The sequence below is a fragment of the Coturnix japonica genome, chromosome 15 (assembly GCF_001577835.2).
Source record: "Coturnix japonica isolate 7356 chromosome 15, Coturnix japonica 2.1, whole genome shotgun sequence".
NCBI lineage: Eukaryota > Metazoa > Chordata > Aves > Galliformes > Phasianidae > Coturnix > Coturnix japonica.
The window spans coordinates 8889125-8908561 of NC_029530.1; the positions used below are offsets into that span (position 1 = coordinate 8889125).

Sequence of the window (19437 nt, forward strand, 5' to 3'; positions counted from 1 at the left end):
GCAGCCTGGGAGCAAACAGAGGCAGCTCCCTGCTCCTTCTTGCACAGTCAGACCCTGCCCAGCTGCCCCTCTGCAAGAACCAGGCGTGCTTTAAACAAAACATTTATTTATACATATTCTACATTAAAAACACACCGAGCCAGCACACTGGGTCCTGCCTCCAGCACTAACATCCACCCTGGGCACATGGTCCTTATGGAGCACAGCTCTCACACACCCTTGTCCTTGTGCTGAGCTGGCTGCAGGAAGCACAGCCCCTCACCTGTTGGTGCAACACCCATTGCTCTGTAAGGAACCTCAGATGCAGGAGTCAAGCACTACCTCACTGCTGGAGCTGGGGGTTGGTGTGCAGCAGCCATTCAATGGTCTCCAGCAGATGGGCCATGCCGTAGTGCCGGGCGATGTTCTGGAAGATGGTGATGTGCTCCATGAAGGTCTGCGGGAGGAGGGAGAAGGGAAGCTCACACGGTGCACAGTGATTAGAGAAAAGGCAGGAGGGCAGCTATGTGGCCCCAATAGGAGAAGTACCTGGGAGGAGATGGTGAGGGCAAAGTCTCCAGCACAGCTGCAGTACACAGGCATGTGTGTGTCCTTCACACCGTGGCACTTCTTGCACACCTAAGAAGCAAAGGAGCTTTAAGTGGGATGTGATGAGACACACTCAGCCCTCTGCTGGGCACCTGAGTGGCACAGAGTCAGGGAAGTGCTGCTGCGGGCTGATGAGACACGTGGGACCAATGCCTCTCTGCTGTTTGCAAGGCTAATCTGCCCCCCAGGGCAGTCTGGTGCTCACCAGGTCCTGCAGCATGAAGGCCATCAGCTTCTTCTGCAGGGCTTCCACCAAGGCCATTTCTATGGAGTCAGAGTCGTACTGTGCCTGGCAGTTGGAGCACACCCAGCTGGGCAGCACCGATCCATCCTGGAGGCAAAGGGAAGGGCAGTGAGCACAGAACAAACTCTTCCTAAGAGAAGACTGCCAAACAAAGCTGCCTGGGAAGTCCCCAGTGCCAGGGAAATGCAATCAGGGTGAACTCTGCTCCTAGAGAGGAAGGAACACACAGCACTGGGACTTGTCATAGAGAGCTGGAAAAGGGGGTGCACAGAAATTGGCTTTAGGGGAGGCTGAGCAGCACAGGGCCAAGCAAAGGGCACAAGGGAGGGAAGAGGGGACTGACAGGCATAGAGCAAAGCCACGCTAAAGCTTCAGTGTCCATGGCCATACCTGGGAGAGGGCAGGGTCCTTGCACAGGTCCAGGTCCCTGCAGAAGTTGCAGTTCCTGCAGATGACCTCAGGGAGCACATAGGAACGGCAAGGGTCCCGAAACTGGGCTTCATCTGAGAACTCGCCCACCTCAATGAGGCGTAGCAGGTCCCTGCGCAGCTTGTTCACCTGGTTGGTGATGTTGGCATCCAGGGACAGCACCTGCAAGAGAGAACCTGGTGAGCCCACCTCCTGAAGACAACTCACACCTCACATGGATGCGAGAGCAGGGCAGGGCAAAGCAAACTGGCTGCAGGTCTGCAGTGAGCTCCTGAAGGAAAACTGTGGCAGATCAGAGCCAATGGACTATAGAATTGGAGCCCTGGGAAGCAGCAGCCCAGCCCACCCTGCTGACCTGGCAAACATATTTGATGAACTCCAGAGCAGGGTTGTTGAGTGGCAAGTAGGAGCCGGGCAGCACTGGGAACAAGTCTGATGGCTCAGTGGTGCGTCGGGAGCCAGACATCTTCTTCTGGATCTTCTGCGTGATGGTGAAGAAGCTCTGAGTGAGCTCATTGGCCACATAATCCTGTGAGAAGGTGATCATGCCTTGGGAGACCAAGCAGAGAGCTGTAAGTGCATGCAGTGCAGGTGTGGCCGGCCAGGCGGGCGGCTCCCTGCCTTCCCTTGGGTTGCAACAATGCCAGCCCCAAAAGCCCAAACTGGGCACCCACCAGGCATGGCTCCTGTCTCCCCCTGTGCCTCCTGGGTCACCTGGCTGGTGCCTTTTCTCTTGACCGGAGTGCTGCCGGGGGCATTGCGCCGCAGCTCCTCCTTCATGCTATGGTACACGGCCACGATGTAGGCTGCAGGGACACCAATGGGGACAGCCCGTGTTGGGGCAGCAGCAACAGCAGCTGTCTCATGGCAGGGCTCTTGGGATCAACTGCCAGGACCTACTCACCCGACACAATCATCAGGAAGTAGTTCTGGCAGGAGGCAGCCTGCGGCAGGAACTGCACGATGTTCCAGCTGTTCTCCAGCAGCTCCTCCATGTTGGACTCCCCTTCTTCCTCATCTTCTTCCCCTGCCTCCTCTTCTTCCTCACTGTCTCCCTCCTCTAGTGCTTGTTTCTTGCTGGTATCCTTCTGGAACAGCACACGGAGAGACAATGATGTTACAGAACTCGTTGGAGCCAGATGATGCCTCCCCAGTCAGCTCAGCTCCTTGGGGACTGAGAGCTTCCTCTCCCTTACCTCCCCGCAGTGGATGCGAGAATGCACTTTTCCCTTGATACCTCCATAATTAGCTGGATCCATCCAGAGCAGGAACTCCCAGCAGCGGGAGAAAGAAATAGTCAGAGAGTGGAAGATCTCCTTTGAGTGGATGCTGGAGGGAAGAGACTGCAGTCACCCACGACATCAGCGTCTAATGAACAGCCTTCTCCATGGGATGGAGTGGTGTTGGCAATGAGAGGGCAACTCCTGGACAGAATCCTCCAAGAGTTCTGAGAATACAGGCACTGCCCACCTGTTGATGATGTAGTCCATGTAGCTGATGGCATCCTCAATACGCCGCTTCTTGGTGCACAGAATGATCCGGTTGAAGTTGGCGTACACCACCGAAGAGCCGAGGCGCCTGAACTCAGCCACCAACCTGCAGGCAGAGCACAGGAGCTGCATTTGGCACACAGGAAGAACTGCTGCCATCCAGCTCCCTGTTAGCAGCAGACAGCACAGTGGCTCTGATTCGCTGCCCATCTGCAGCCCTGTCCCTTTGGAAGATGCAACAGAAGGAACTGGCTGAGGGTGCCAACAAGCATCCCAGTCACAAGTGCCATGCTATGCCTGTCCCCTCCTTCTCAGTTTTCACTTACTGCAGGAAAAGCTTCTTCATCATGTTGTGCAATGTGCGGTGCAGTGCTGGGTCATAGAGCAATGAGGAAGGAGAGCGAAGCCAGCGGTAGAAGTGAATGACCTGGTTGTCTGCATAGATGTTGTGGTACTGCGTGATCTCCTTCACCCAGCTCACCACCATGCTCTTCAGAATCCTGTCAGGGAGCACAGAGGAATATTACCCCACTGGCCACAAACAATCCCTTCCTCCTTCCAGAAAGGGACATGCCTTCAAAGATATGTGGGATGACTCTATGGTCCTCAGCCACAGGGTAAATATGTGCCTCTGTAAACTCCCAGCTGCTCCAGCCCTACCTGAATGTGTTGGAGCAGAGGGCAGTTTCATCATAGCTGGCTGGGATGTTGGCAGCTTGGTTCCCTGTCACCATGTCTTCCAAGGATGCCTGCTGAATTACGTCAAAGCTGATGCTCATGCTGGAACCTCCTTCCATATCATTTACATGATGGGACTGCAGCACCGTGTTCACAGCCAGGCTCTGGATGTCCAGCTCCAGACACACTACAAAGTACAACCACTCAGCAGGCAGGCAGGGCATCCCCATCCCAGGCTTCCTAGTGCTGCTATTGGTGTCCATAAATTAGAACTGGATCTACACATGGATACTTGCGTACATTTTCCCATTGCACACAGGACCTCCCATCCCTGCATCATGCCCACAACAAACACCTCACCCAGATCACTGCCAAACCATCAAAGCTTTGCGGCACTACTGCCAGCTCAGAGCTCGTGCATCCAGCCCCGTGCACTGCTCACAGAGCAGCACACCTGGCTCTGCCCTCCTTACCTGTGGAGTAGCAGCCGGGGTTGTTAATCTCCACCGAGGCTCTCTCATCAAACTCCATGACGAGGCGGTTGTCATCAGCCTCCTTCCCCCCCAGGTCGGGGCGGGCAGTGGGGGAGAGCCACAGCAAATGGTTGTGACGACGGAGGTGTCGTGAGAAGAAAAGGTCAGAGCCAAAGGTGGAGATGTCATCAGGGAGGTTCCCGATGGGAATGTGATAATATCTGGAGTAAATAGACAATTGCAGTCATTAGGAGTGAGCACAGCTATGCCTGCCCCAACAAGGAACGCAGCACCTGCCCTTGGCATGGCTGCAGTCTCTTCCCCATCCAGCGAGGAGCACAGCAACCCCAGGGCAACGTGGCCAACCCCAGGGCAACGTGGCCAACCCCAGGGACACGTGGCCAACCCCAGGCACCTGCTCATCTCAAAGGCCTGTGACAGGCACGTGTCCAGGTTGAGGTAATGGCGGATCATGCGTCGGGCTGCATGGCGCTGCCAGTCCAGGACTGAGTAGCTGATGTCATCTGTCACCCGGATGGGGACCAGAGGGAACTCCTCGAGGATGGGGACGCCACTCGCCAGCCGCTTCAGCTCCCAGTTGGACTGCACAGCGATCAATGTGGGACCTCGGCGCTCATCCTGTGAGCAGAAGACATGTCCTGCACCTCTCCAGGCAGCACTAGGGCTCCACTGGAGGCCATCAGGCCATTTGTTGCACAGAAGGGACCTTCAGCACAGCAGCTCTTGGAGCACCCAGCTCTGCAGCAATCAGCCCCAAACATGGCAGAACACCCACATCTCTGCAGCAGTGCCTCCCACAGCACCTTCCCCCCACAATACACCCATGGGGTGCCTCCAGCTCTCACCTTGTAACCCAGCAGCAGCCGCTGGATGGCTCTGTAGATGGCCTTGGGGTCAGTCTCGGCACGCACTTCGAAGTTGTGCTTGTCTGGAGGCAGCAGCTCCTCACCCACCCTTTCCAGCAGCGCTCCTCGTTCCGCTGAGAACATGGTGGTGAGGTTTGGCATCTGGTTGCTGCGCACCTGGAACCAGAGTGGGACACAGTGAGGGAGGAGGCTGCATGCTGGCAGCTCAGGACAGGTCCGACCCTGCCATCCCTGATGAAAACCCACTGCTGTCTGCATGGAGAAAGCCTCCAGGCTCCTACCGTGTCCAGCACAAAGACAGCAGCCTTGCGTTGCGCAGGGATGAAGAGGCCGAAGAGGGCCCTGCTGCCCTGGGAGCTGTGGTAGAGGTAGATGTGGCGAATGCTCCCTACGGATGAAGAGCACAAGTGGTGTGTGCTGGCTGTTGGGTGCCAGGCACACAGCCAGTACCCCCACCTGCTGACTCACCTGGCTCCAGGTAGGGGAACTGGGCCAGCGAGCGCATCTCCAGGTGCTCGATGTCGAAGGTTTCAGCCTCACGGCCCGTCAGGTGCCGGACGAGCTGCCTGCTGACCATGCAGACACAGCCCAGCTGGATCAGGGCCCTCAGCAGCAGTGGCACCTGCACCAAGAGATGTGGGTGGAGGGCAACTCTCAGCTCAACTCCCCTCGGCACCCCTGAAGGCAACGAGGCTCAAAAACATGGGGATCTGTGGTGCCTCAGGGCTGCCTTTGGTACCATTGCAGACCACATTCCTAATTCATGTTTGTTCCTATCTAGCCGCCTCCATGTGACCCACCACCCCTTAATCATTTTACTGCCTTTTGTGTTTATCCCAATACAGCATCTTTTTAATGTCTCCAAGCACCTTGTTTTATTTCAGTTGTTAATTTTAATTGCTTCTTGGTCTTATCTAGTTCTACCAATTAAACACCACAACATTGGAGAGGACTGAGGTTTGCTGCTGGAAGATGCTGTAGTTAATAACACCCCTGAGCACATTGAGCTTTTCCTGCTTAGGCAAAGATTTTCAGTACATAGTAATTCTATATTGCATTTTAGCAGCAAATTTGTTTGCCTTTACAAATGTAAAGCCCCCCCTCTGAAAATGGTGCAGCCTACTCTGCCACTTCTATATAGGTCAGATCCCGAGACCACAGTGGTTTTTCAATTATATTCCCATTACTGGGTTTTCAGATGCTGAATAAATGTCCTCAATTAGAAGCAAGCATCCCAGCTTCTCTTCCATTTTCAGGCTGCCATTGCTAATAGAAGAGTGTATTTCATGTTGGCTTGATGCTTTGCATGTGTACAGCCGAACCTCGTTTAGGCTGTTCTTTGCTCCTCTTAAAGTTTCAAGCTGTGTCATGTTCTGCTTTCTGGCACAGCATGGTTTTATAAACTCATCTTAGTGGATTACAGAACTACATGGAGGATTTTCCTCCTTTTAAGTCCAAATTGTCTTTTGATTCACCTTTCCGAGTTTAAATATAAGCGGCCTTATTCTGCTTTGGTTTAGAGGAGGATTTTTCTGCTTAAAGGTCTCCAGGTTTTTGAATCCCAAATAAACCCAACCTCCTTTCATTGACATACCTTAAACCACACACTGCTATTCTAAATCTCTGCCCATGCACAAGTGGTTCCATTCCAGAGCACTCCAGTGTGGTGGGTCTATGACTTTTTACCTGTCATCACACACCACGCCACTGCATTTCTAACTTCCAGGTGTCCTCTGCCATTGGTACTCTTGGTAAGAGCAGCAAGCTACCACTCAGCCCACTTTAAAACAGGGAGGTGATATGAGCACCGAAGAGGTTACCTGAGTCTCATACACTCCCTCGATGTCTGGAGCAGAGAGGTCAGCATTGATCTCATTAATGTGCTCCTGGTACATGTCCTCAGGGACTGAGTACTCATATAGGTTGTACACCAGGTTCGATCGGGGCAGGATCCTGTTCACCTGCCAACAGAAGGGGCACTCATAGCACGAGCAGAAAGGGATGGCTTCCCTGTCCTAGAACCACTGGGGCTGGTGGTGCCCACCTTCCTGTAGACAGTTCCCTCCTCTGGCTTTGCGACGCGCTGGTTGACGTAGAACACCCTGGGGATGTTCAGCTTGATGCAGTGCAGGTCACTCCCGATCACTGCCCACAGCCTGAACAGACCAGGCTGGCTGGTCTCAGCGATCTGTTGGACCCAGGGTTAGAGATGACATGAGTGGGGAGATCCAACATGCCATCAGCTCTTACACACAGCCCATGGAGCACTCTTGGTATCTGACATGGCCAACTAGCAGTCACACAGGCTGAGGTTGGCAGCAGTACCTGCACGATCTGCCAGGGCAGGTCCAGGATGCTGCGTGCGGTGCGGCGCAGGTAGCTGCCCAGCCCCCTGGAGAGGGCATCACGGACCACCCCGCCGCCCACTGCCATCCCTCCGTCCTCCAGGCGCCGCCTCTTCTGCCTCTCACGCCTCTGCCGGGCCTGCAGCTCCCATTTCTTCTGGTGGAAGCGCAACCAGGCCACGAGATCCTCCTGTGTGCATCAACAGTGTGTGATGGGCAGCCCCAAGAACCAGAGCTTGCTTCCCACCTGTGCCACCCCAAGTGCTGCACCAGCAGACCCTCCTGCCCCAGCCCATGTCCCTGCTTGCCCCCAGTTGGTCTCTCCCAGTCACATTTCTCTTTGTAGCCAGAACCCATGGAAGCAGAGTGGGCTCAGAGCTTGGCACACAGCCCTAAGGCCATCCCCCAGCTTCCTCTGCCCACCTTGGTGGTACCCATGGGAGGAGGAGGACCCAGGATCTCCCGCCAGGACTGGGACAGCTCCAAGCTCTGGGATGTCTGTTGGCTTTCTTCTGCCGTAGGGACTCGCTTCCGTTTGTTTGCAACGGGAATGGATGGCTGAAGGCTCTTGGCAGCCCCAAAATCCTCAATGTCACCAACCTGTGAGCTGGGTGTGCCCTCCTGAGGCTGGTTGGCAAGGACCTGGGGGAGAAAGGGCAGCAGGAAGGTGTGCTGCAGGATGAGACCCTGCTCAGCACAACCAGCACCCTTCCCTTGCCCTCCTTACCTGCCTCTTGCCTTCAGAAGTGAAAAGCTCATTGATCTTTTTCTGTTTGTACACATCATTCTTCTCCAGGAGTTTCTTATGCAGCCAATCTGGGTGCCGGACTCGTGGCACTGGGTTCTTTACCTGAGGAACAGCCCCAAATTACAGTCCCCATTTAATGCTCTCCTACCAGCACAGAATTGCTTCCCACTCCTGTACCTGCTGCAAGGCTGCAGGAATAGTGATGATTTTCTGGATGGTGCTTCCCAGTCTCTCAATGTAGTAGTCCCAGTCCAGGATCTGTGAACAGGGCAGAAAAGCATGGAGTGAAGGAAGCAGTACAGAAGGATACAAGTTTAGGTTTTGCCAGCAGATGCAGGATCCAGCACTTCATAGAATGGATCAGGTTGGAAAGGACCTTACAGCCCACACAACCCCAACCCCTGCCATGGGGTTACCAAAGGCCTCATCCAGCTTAGCCTTGGGCACCCCCAGGGACGGGTGCATTCAATCCCATAATCATGCCGTCGATACAGATGGTGAAGAGTACTATTTCCAAGATGATACCCTGAAGGACACCACTCCCCAACAGCATCCACCTGAATGAAGAGCTGCTGACCACAACCCTCTGGCTGTGACCACCTGACCAATTCTTTATCCTCTGAATAGTCAATCCTTCAAATCTCTATTTTCTTGGGGGCCCCTCACAGCAACCTATGAATGCCAATGGCCGTTGCCCATGTTGTGCCATAGGGACAAGCTGTCCTGGCAGAGCCACAGGTCATGCTCAACTCACTGCCCGAATGCCGAAGTCCTGCAGCGAGGGGCTCTTCAGCCATTTCCGAAGGTAGTGTTTCCTTACACTGGGCTCTGCTTGGAAGATGGCAAGAGGGATGGCCCTGGAGAAGACAAGGAAGCACTCAGTGCTCACCCAGAGCAAGGTCCTGGCTGCAGAGCACCCCCGTTCCCATACTGTAGAGGTTTTCCCCTTCCCACCATGCAACAGCTGTACAGCATTACACCTTGCTGGCCTCAGCCACACAATACCCATCCACTCCTTGCTGCCACCCTGCCCTGCCCACATGCTGTCACAAGCCTCGGCCCTTCCAGACACGGGTACCTCTCAGTGACAGGAGAGCCCTCGGGTTTCTTTGAGATGATGAAGCGGCAGCTCAGCCCTGCATCCTTCACCATCTGGTCCCCCAGGAACTCTGCCAGGCGCTTGGCAGTGCTGATGGAGGTGGATTTCTGCTCCCCATAGTCCTCCAGCTTGCGAGACATGGAACGGTTCTCTGAGATGAGCTCAAACAGCTCCGAATCGGGCATGTTGGCAGCCTGAAGGCAGGGGGGAACAAATACACAGCAAGAGTTTGGTGATTTAACATCGCAGCATCCAACCAGCTCTTACACCTTCTTTTACACCACTTTAGGGATGCAGGGGGCAGCCAACCTGCAAAGCAATGTGTACCTTGCTGTACAGTACATCCAGCCAGTAGTCAGCCACCTTGGCCACAGAAGCATAGACCTCCTCCAGGGTGGTGCCTTTGAGGAAGGCCTCGAATACAGAAGACTGGAATATCTTCACCAGCTGCAGCTCACCTCGGCGCTTCACCTCAAAGCCCTTCAGCTCAGCCAGGGACCCATCTTCATTGAACACTGCATACCTGGGGTACATGGATTGTTTCATTTTGGGCTGTGAAAGCACAACAGTTTGTGCCCCAGTCCATCAGTACCAAGTGGGGGAATGTTCCAAACTGCACATCAGTAAAGGCCAGGAGGTGAGACAGGGTAAGGTGGGGGAGATGCAGGGGGAGATATCAGGAAGAGCTTTAGAGAAAAGAAGGAAGGTTCGTAAGCTTAGTGAAATGATTCAGAGGAAGCTGGATGTAGCTACTGATGAGGTTATAAGAATACGCTACCCTCCTCCCTTTCTTTGCTTATCCCTACCCTTTATTTGTATGCATGTCTCAAGATAAATCTTACAGAACACTCAGCTAACAGAATAGCAATGATACTCAAGCCCACGTTACTTTGACTGCCCAACTCATCAGTATGGATGCAGCCTTCTCTTCCTCCACCATTGATGGTGCCTACCAGTAAGCTTCAGGTTATTTCCATTTGAGCACAACCAAGGAATAAACTCCTTTGCCGACAACACCCAGAAACCACAGGGAATAAGGAGGCCCTGAGGAAGGGGCCCTGTGTACAGCATCCATTCAGTGCTTGGCATCAGTTTCATTCCTATGGCACAGACATGGCATGGAAAGGCACTGACAGGGGATGGCAGACGTTAGAACTTGTCTGATGTGCAGAGAGCACAGCCAGGCTGAGCATTTTAAGGACAGAGGGTCCTGGAGGATGGAAATGGCTTTTCTGAGTTCAGACCCAGGTCCACAGGCACCTCCATAGCTGGACATTGCTGGTGTTCCTACACAGGTTGCTGTGGAAAAGTCAGTGGTATTTGATGACAATCGCTTTCCTATATTTCAAGCTTTGAGTCCTACCTTTTCTTCAGCTTCTTTCCCTCCTCCTTGGAAGCTGGGAGGATCATGGCCAGGTATGGCCCATCCACTTCAAAGAAGATGCTGTTCTCTGAGCGTGTGATGTAGGTAAGAGAGGCTGGGTCCTGCAGCTCCTGGTACTGATCATTTGTGAAGCCTTCCTGCAGGCACAGCCCCAAAAGAACAGACTGACTCAACAGCTGGGCTGGTTCTACCAGGAGATACCACACTTTCTCTCCTTGTCAGTCCTCCATTCATTTCCCCAGACTGCAGAGCTGGCTGGGATGGGTGTGAGACTCACCTTCACCAGGATGTTCAGCATAGCACCTGGGTAAGAGATTGTCACCTTTGGCTTCTTGGCATTGGTTGACTTGATGACAAAGTTTTCTGGGAAGCTGTTGGGGAGGACGCACCAAATCCCATCTGTATCCAGTTCCAGAGGTCTCCTAAGGAAGATCACTCAGGAAATCAGAAGCTGATACCATATAACAGCTCTGCTGCTGCTTGTATGGGGGACACAGCCTCTTGCTTCACTATCCTGTCCCTTCTGCAAAGTGAGCCCTTGTAAGGCAGCAGAAAAACCACAACCACCAATGCCAGCAATCTGAATCTTCAACACGAAACACTTTCAGCATCTAATATGCTCCCATTGGTTCTATGCTCCACACTCAAACCCCACTCTCACTGTGTGCAGAAGAACCTTTCTTTCCCAGCTCAGCACATACTCACCCAATCTGCTCAATCAGTTCCCTGGCCTGTGTGATGATATTGGCCCCAGTGAAGCAGACGATCCCGGCCATTTCCATGGAGTACCATCGAGCTCTGGGAACAGAGGAGTCCAGGTGAAGGGGATGCAGTGCTACCCTGCAGCCAGCTATGGGAAAGGGCAGGAAGGCATCCAGAAGGAGAAGAGCAAGGAACAAGGCAGCACTGTGCCTTGGTAGATTGCTTTCCTTTCCTTCTTAATGGTTTTTTAGAGAATCTGAGAAAACACTGATAGAGAAGACTGCCGCCCCTTGCTGCTCAACACTACAGGTCTCAAAGATCAGAAGCCATTAATAGAAGCAAGAGAGAAGTGTTCCAGGGATCACCCATCCCTGTGCTATGGAAACAGGTGAAGCAAGTGGCAGCCTCCCCAAAACAATCCTGGGTGTTCTCTGGAGGACTCAGCAACAACGCCGGCTCAGACTCACCCTTTCCGCATGACATAGCCATAGAAAGAATTGAGAATGCATTTGTGTGCCAGCTGCAGGGAGTCGTAGAGGATCTCCATGTTCTTGCAGCGTTTCACTTCAGAGGCATCTCCTGTCTCCATGGCTGCAGACAGCTTCTTCTTCCACACCTGGGAGCAACAGGCAAAGTTGGAGAGGTGGTGGGTGCCCCGTCTTTGGAGACACCCAAGGTCATGTTGGGCCGGGCCCTGAGCACCTGATCAGCTGTAGGTGGCCCTGTTCATTGCAGAGGAGTTGGACATGATGGCCTTTAAAGGTCCCTTCTAACTCAAACCATTCTATGATTTCCCTACTCAGTACAAAGGCTGAACAAACCCATCCTTCAGTGCTCAGGCTTACAGCAGTTGGTGAGAACTCCCCATCCCCAGTAGGACAACGAAAGCAGGACTCAGCCCAATACCTTGTGCAGCCCCTTGAACTCATAGCGGCGGTCCCTGAAAGCTCGCACCGTGTCCACATAGAAGGAGTTCTCTCGTTGGCAGATGGTGGTGACCCTCTCCTCCACCTTGGTGACGTGGATCTTCTTGTAGGCTTTGCGGCAGTAATCTGCTCAAGGGCATAACAGGTTGTTTCTCAGTTGGTGCCCACCATGGATGGAGGAGGTGGACACACAGAGGGGGTGGACAGAACTGCATGAGGTTCTGGCTGAACAGCATTGATTTGTGCCTCAGCTCATGATATTAACTCTTACCTGCCAGCCGCTTCTTCTCATACTTGGCTTGTTCCTCTCGGGAGAGCTCGTGGAAAGCACGTGGTGCTCCATCAGGGAACAGTGGAGGGAACTTTTCTGACTCCAGCTGCTGCTGGATGCGGTGATACTCACTGCGGCTCGCAGGCACTGCAAGGAGGGCAACAGAGGAGAAGCAGGAATCAGCCTCAGCATCATCCAATGGGACAACAAGGTCTCTAGTGCACTCGGCCTCACTGAGTGGGACAGTGAGGTATCCGTTGTACTCACTGAATTCTCCTCTCCACTGCCACGTCATCCGGCGCTGGCAGTTGGCCCCTGGCTTGTTGAAGTCACAGGCAGCACACGTGGCCTCATCCACCATCGCTGAGGGCTAAGGAAGAGACACACAGGTATCAGAGGACGCTTGGTTTCAACCCTACCCTTATTTGATGCCCCCTGCCCTAAGCTCAAAAGTTCACCCCTTGCTGTTCAAGGGGATCAAATACAAGAGACAACAAAACAGAGACTGCCCTGATATTACCCACCTGCAACCTGTTAGTCAGAATGATGTTGGGGTACATGGCCCCCACATCCAAATGGTAGATAAGGGGACACTCAATTCGATTAGGAACATCCTTCAGGGAATTCAGTTTGACTTTGATTTCATCACAGACCTGTAGAGGGATGATGCAGAAATGAAACTCAGGTAGGAAGGAATTCACGTGCTGAATACATGTTGAATTTGGCCCTTCACTTCTGCACAAAGCGACTGAAAGGATCAAAGGAAGAGCATTAGGGAGAACAGCAGTGGGACTCCTCTGCCACCAAAAGACTTGTTCTGGGGTGACATTACCTCCTGGAAGTTGGTGACTTGATCCAATGGCAAACCCTCCTCCTCCTCAATTGCATGCCGAAGAGTCTTCTCCACGTTCTGCATCAAGTAGTCAAAGGCAGCAGGGTTCTGCAGGGGCATGGGGACAGTGCTGAGGCTGTTTCCAGCACAGGCACTGCTGAGTGCTGACCCCACTTTGGAGACCAAAGCATAGAACAGCACATCAAGGTGCAGGCAAAGGCCCGGGCCACTGACACCACAGGGAAGAAGAAAGGGCTGCTCCTCTGCAGCAATTCTACAAACAGCCAGTCTGAGCCCACAGAGCTCCCCATCCCTCCCCAGTTCAGCCCTAAGCAGATTCAGGTGTCTAGAGTCTCCTAGAGCACAAAAGATATTGCCCAACCCCAGGAAAAGCAGATGGGGAACACTAATACCAACGGAGGATCACCCCAGAGCACTGTGCTCTGCACACACAGGATGGCTGAAGGGCCCTTTACCATTTTGAAGCGGCAGGGGATATCACTGCGGAACACCCCCGATTCCAGCGCTTCCACGTGGCCTCCAACATATGTCTCAGAATCCAGCACGTGGCCATCCTCTGTGAGCTTGTTGAATTCCTGCTCCTGCTTGTTGGGGAAGATGATGTTGGCATGATAGGCTTGAACCATCAGCAGCGCCTCGCACAGCGTCCCAGAACCTTTTCGTAACACCTGTAAGAGAAAGCAAAGCTGCTCTAAGAGGTGCTGCATGGGGCTCTCGTGGGACCAGGAGGGCTCTGCTCATGGGAGTGCAGCCTCCAAGTGCTCTTCTCATCCTCTGCTGCTATGATGGGAATGGATCAGGACAGCAGGAGTCAGCCCTATTGCCAGCACATCGTGGTGGTGTGGGAGATGCAGCTCTTTACCCAACAGGCAATTTGTGCTTCTCAGACTGCACTCACCTCATCAGGCTCCATGGGGATGATGGTGCACAAGGCAAAAATGAAAGGGTGTACGTACTTCATATACATGTAATAGGTGGCAACAGCATCAGACACTGAATAGGTGGCCAGAGTCTGTTGGGGAAGGGTGAGAGCCAAATCAATCCCAGTCGTATGTGACAGAGCAGCTCAGTGATAAATACAGAATCATTAAGGTTGGGTCCTTACCATTAAGGTAAGGACCATGAGGTTTATCAAGTTCAACTATCAACCCATCCCCATTGGGCCCACTAAGCCACATCCCTCAGTATGACATCTACCCTGGGGATACCTGAGGCTCCTCTGTAGCCATCCGGCACATCTCTTCAGGGTCCAGCTCCACTGGGTCATAACCCAGTTTTGCTTTAGCTGCTGCCTTCAGGTTGTGACTTCCCACTGGGAGGTAACTGTCTCTCTTCACCCACCTGGACAGGACAATGAGAATCTGATTTACACTGTTCCCACTCTCATACCTGAGTGACTTAAAGGCAATAAAACTCACTACAAAAGGAGATACCACCAGGACAGCAAAGTCAGTCAACCACCCTCCAAATACTGGTCCAGGGGAAACCCCCACAAAAACCTCAGCTCCTGAGGCAGACTGCAACCTCACACCAATGTGTCCTTTCCTGCTCTCCCCATGCCAGGCAGGCTGGTGAGTCACAGTCCAATTCTTGGTGTTTCATATAAATCCAAGAGATAACAATGCATTTATGCAGCAGGGAGGCGGTATGTGGTACCTTAGGCAGTCCATGTGGATGCACTGTGATGCTTTGTACTCTCCCTGGCTGTCCTTCTGAAATCCAATTTCCTGGTACATGTCAAGTCCATGAGCTGCAGCTCTTGCTTCCACAAAGGGCCTGGGGGAAGAGGCAGCGTGGGGCAGAAGGAACACAACAGCCATTTCTCTTCATCTCCACCAACAGTTTCACAACCACTTTATTACAAACGACATTCAATTATTTATCTATCTGGACTCAGTGAAAGCTTCCTGCAGGGCAGAGTTATAGTGTGAATGAAAAGGGCTCTACAGAAGTACATACTTCAAAGGCACTGGATAGGGGATTCAGTGACATGACAGCATGTCCCACCCAGCCCCTTTGGGAGAGACACAAAGGAAAGGACATCAGGGCTGTACCCGACCCTGACCCACAGCTCAGGTCACAGCTTTCCCAGGAGGAACCGGTTTAGTTGTCATTCCTGATCTTACCAGTCAAAGAAGTCACCGTTGTATGTGACAATGATGTTAGGTTTGGTCTCCTGGACATGTTCAAACCACCTCTGGATTAAATGAGCCTAGTGAGAAACAGAAGAACAAAAAACTATGAAGCAATTTCATCTCCTTGACAGAGAGACATTCCATGTAATGCAGTTTACTCTGCCCTTCCCCTCTTCTCCCCACCCAGCCAGAATCTCTCTTCCTGTCAAGAAGCCTGACAGAACCTACAGAATCATAGAACAGCCTGCACTGAAAAGGACCTTAAAGATCATCCAGTTTCAACCTCCCTGCCATGTGCAGGGTCACCAACCAGCAGACCAGGCTGCCCAGAGCCTGGTCCAGCCTGGCCTTGAATGCCTCCAGGGCCCCCTAAGTCTCTCAGTGGGGCAGAGTGATGTCTAATAAGATCTCTTTGGCCAGCAAGAGAACCAGGTGTATAAAAAGTAGCTGTATCTGCCAGGCAGAACCTACTCACTTCATCTGGCTCGTTAAAGACACAAAAGGGTCCCTCATACTCCGGCTTGGGAGTGAATTCAAAGTCTTCAGTATCCTCAGAGACGATCTCCCTGTTTGTGATCAGGTAGCCCTGGGAGGTACAAAGAGTCAGAACTGACATCAATTGTCTGGAGCTGGAACAGCAGCCTGCTCCCCAGTGTGGTGGCTGCAGCATGAAGGTAGCTCTGCCATCCCATTACCTGCCCATCAATCATGTAGGAGATCATCATGATCTGGTCCGTTTCTGCATCAGGAAACTTCAAGGGGAGTTTGGTGGTTTCGATGTCAAAGGCGAGGACAACGGGATCCTGAGGAAGCCCAAACACATTCAGATTTTAAAGCTGAATTAAAGGTGATTCCTATCAGGCTTTCCAAATCCAGTCTTGGTGCAGTGGGTGAACCAGCTCTTCCTGGTAACCATCTACCCAATTCAACAGCGTTACCCAAGCCCATAGCCAGAATCAGCCCCATGAACCCCATGGAGTGACACCAACTGGATGCTGGGAATGACTGCTGGAAATCAGCCTCTAGGAGAACATCCACACACAGGGGCAGAGTGCTGCCCTTTGCAGGTACTTACCGGCCGCTCCACCAGGTCATCCCTGCGGGTGATCTCAGGAGGGAAGGTGTTGCCGCGGTACCGCACGTTGTACCAGTGAGCCTGGGGGCAGAACAGCAGGCAGAGCCTTACTGCAAGGCTGCTCCCAGGCTATAGGAACAGAGCTCTGCAGGTAATTCAGGAGGAAGGCACAGACTGGGGCTGCATATCAACCACTTGACTTTTCTGTGCACCAGTGACTGGGGTGAGGGCCCAGCAGTGCAGGACCAAGGACAGCAGTAGGAAAGCACAGCATTTCCAACCTCCTCATCCCTTACCACGTGGATCTTGAGGTCGATGGAGAGCCGCACGTGGTAGGGCACGTCATACTCCCGCATGTCCACGATGTTGTCCATTTGGTTGGTGATCTTTTTGGAGGCTCCTTCCTCTGCTGTGGTCAGGCTGCCTCCAGCCAAAGCACTGCAGGGAGCAGAGGAAGGCAGTCCTTGTATGTCAGAAGGTCAGCGCTCATCTTGCACATAGCAGCACTGACTGTATGTGAAAGCAACACAACAGCAACAATATCCAAAGGGAAGACAGAAGTTGGTAAAGAACAGAATGAGAAACATTTCCCCTTAATACAACGACCACCTTTGCAGAAGGATGGTCCTCAGGTCTGACAGCATCACTTCACTCCCCATTTGACACTCACTTGTTGTTATATTTATGTGCTACATCTGTACAAAGGTATTAACAAAATCCAACAGATATCTGTATAACAAAATGGGTTTGGATTTATCAAGTGTGGTAACAGGTCTAAGGATAATGGTGCAGCACAGGAGACACTCTGACCAGCAAACATACACCTTCCCTTGGTACTTCTTCCTCAGGTATGTTTTAAGGGAAATCAGACTTCAGGGACAGGAAAACAACGAGAAGGTTGATTTTTACTTCTGCATTTGCTGGCAGACTTTAAAAGCTTGAGATGTTACCAAGTGTGTTTCCAGTTCTGTAAAGAGTTGGTAGGAAAATGCTTTGTTTTCTTTTTCCTTTAGACACAGCCCATACTAAGGATGTCCTCAGTGCTCTGGTAGAAGCAGGGAATAGGGGACTAAAGAAGGCTGCAAGCAGAGGAACCACCACAAAACAGTGCATCCAAAGGGCTCTGGGGCCCTCTTGAGGCACAGCACTGAGCTGCACGAACCGTCTTGGAGTGATTAGAGGCACACACGGATTCAGACCTTAGAATGGAAAATCCCTAAGAAACTTAACGCCAAAGATGAAATGGCACGGGAAGAACTCTCACCTTGACAGCATGGATGTGTACACATCGCTGGCCTGGTCGCGTTCCCTGTTCTTCTTTACTGCAGGGGCAATCTCCTTCCTCACCTTCACCAACTCATCCACCGTGCTGAAGGACAGCTTGAGGTAGTGCCGCTTCAGCCCCACCAGGTGGTTGGGCTGCAAAGCAATGGGACCATCAGGGAGGATGGTGAGATGGCCAAGACATGAGGTGGTGGGGAAGGCCAACTGCAGTGCTACACATCTTGAGTGTGTCATGCAAAAGACTGTGTACTTGTGGAGAGCAATGAAACGGCACAGGGAGGTGGTGGGGTCACCATCCCTGCAGGTGTTCAGAAGTGTGGAGATGTGGCACTGAGGGATGTGGGCAGTGGGCATGGTGGGATGGGCTGGAACGGGTCTTTCCCAACCTTACTAATACTATAACCCTACAATATCACTGAACAATAAGTAATGTACTTCAGATGCAGAGTGTAAACGTGGGTAAGAAGTTGAGGTGGAACACACTGCTCCCTTCAGGACACACAGTGGTGGGTGATGACCAAGTCCATCAGTGTTTACAAGGCGTTTGGTCCATGTCCCCAACAACGTGCCTTACTCAGCCCTGAATCCTGAATCCTCATCCCTTAAAGTCCCTTCCACCCACATTACTCCACACTGCTTTCCCCAGCCCCTTTTGATTCAGTATCCAGCAGCGCACACGAATACACACCAGATCCAAATCTTCTTTTGGGACAGTTTCCAGCTTCGCAATTTTCCCTTGGAACTTCTTGGCCAGGAAGGAGGACACCTCCCGCTCACAGCCCTGCCGAGGAGCACAGCTCAGCCCTGCACCCCTATAGCAGCACACAGAGGGCAGGGCTGGCTCTCACCTGCTGGGTGGCCACGTAGAAGTAGGGTCTGTATGGCAGGGCCACCTGGGAGAGAGCACACAAACACATTCGCTGTGATGGTCGCCTGCCTCGCACTCTTATGGGGAGCAGGGGGTGGTGGGCAGAGTGCAGGGATCACCTTAAAGCGGCTGCCGTCCTCCTGGATGAAGTAATAGTCCACAGCGCTCACAGCCCGCCGGTCCTCATCCAGCACCTCGGTCTGCAATCAGGTACGCCGTTCTCAGCCCTGCAGCTCGCTCAGCCCCGTTCAGATCCCAACCCCCCCCCATACACACACATACACCCCCCGCTCCGTACCGGGTGCATGTTGATGAGCCACCCCGTCCGCTCACAAGGTTCCAAGGGCCGCTCGAAGCCGAACAGCGCGTCCAGCCGGTCCGTGCGCTGCGACCGCTCCAGGCGCTTGAGGGCGGACAGCGTGGGGGCATCATCCCTGCGAACAGCAACAGGGTCAGCAACGGCTCCGTGCACGGACAGGGCTGCCACCCCCCGGGCTGCCCACCCCCCGGGCTCACCGTGTCCCATCGGGATCGCCCCCACCCCCGCCGCCCCGCAGCACCATGACCGCAGACCATGCAGAAGGGATTTCGCGCGCTGCGCTCAACTCCCGCCAGCTGCAGGCCCCGCCCCGCGCCGAGAGAACCAATCGCCGAGAGTCCCAGCCGCATCGCCTGCACCTCCAGCCAATCACCGAGAGGACTAGCCGGAACGCCCCGCCCTCATGGATGACGTCATCAATCAATCACTAGGCCAAGCTCACAAGGGCGGCCCTCCTCCGGAAGTGACGTTGGCTGTTGCAGGAAGTGGAGGCGGAGCTAAACGGAAGTGATAGACGGCTCCCAGAAGTGTCATGGCGGCTCCCGGAAGTGATAGTACCGACTGGGATAACGCTGGTATCATCCTCGGTTCCGGAACGGAGTTTTGCTCCCAGCTGCATTAACCAGCACGGAGCGTGAT

General features: G+C 53.2%; 1 protein-coding gene across 1 annotated transcript; it reads right to left on the bottom strand.

Annotated features, from left to right (window-relative positions):
- Positions 1-89: 89 nt before the first annotated feature.
- On the bottom strand, positions 90-19042 carry POLE (DNA polymerase epsilon, catalytic subunit). The gene is made up of 49 exons (XM_015878181.2): positions 18996-19042; positions 18778-18913; positions 18599-18679; positions 18460-18504; positions 18300-18392; positions 17592-17746; positions 16624-16765; positions 16328-16408; positions 15948-16055; positions 15728-15838; positions 15244-15329; positions 14774-14893; positions 14326-14458; positions 14016-14129; positions 13573-13785; positions 13097-13204; positions 12789-12917; positions 12532-12634; positions 12265-12411; positions 11974-12119; positions 11535-11683; positions 11071-11163; positions 10643-10787; positions 10345-10502; positions 9309-9504; positions 8961-9175; positions 8637-8739; positions 8060-8140; positions 7862-7984; positions 7558-7776; positions 7115-7324; positions 6834-6977; positions 6610-6750; positions 5258-5411; positions 5071-5177; positions 4769-4945; positions 4318-4541; positions 3903-4123; positions 3412-3616; positions 3078-3251; positions 2732-2857; positions 2458-2590; positions 2166-2349; positions 1936-2067; positions 1617-1810; positions 1223-1423; positions 794-919; positions 529-618; positions 90-436 (listed from the first exon to the last, which is right to left on the bottom strand). Exons 1-49 carry the CDS (start codon positions 19040-19042, stop codon positions 323-325), a joined length of 6837 nt encoding a protein of 2278 aa, XP_015733667.1. The 3' UTR covers positions 90-322.
- Between the last annotated feature and the right edge of the window lie 395 nt (positions 19043-19437).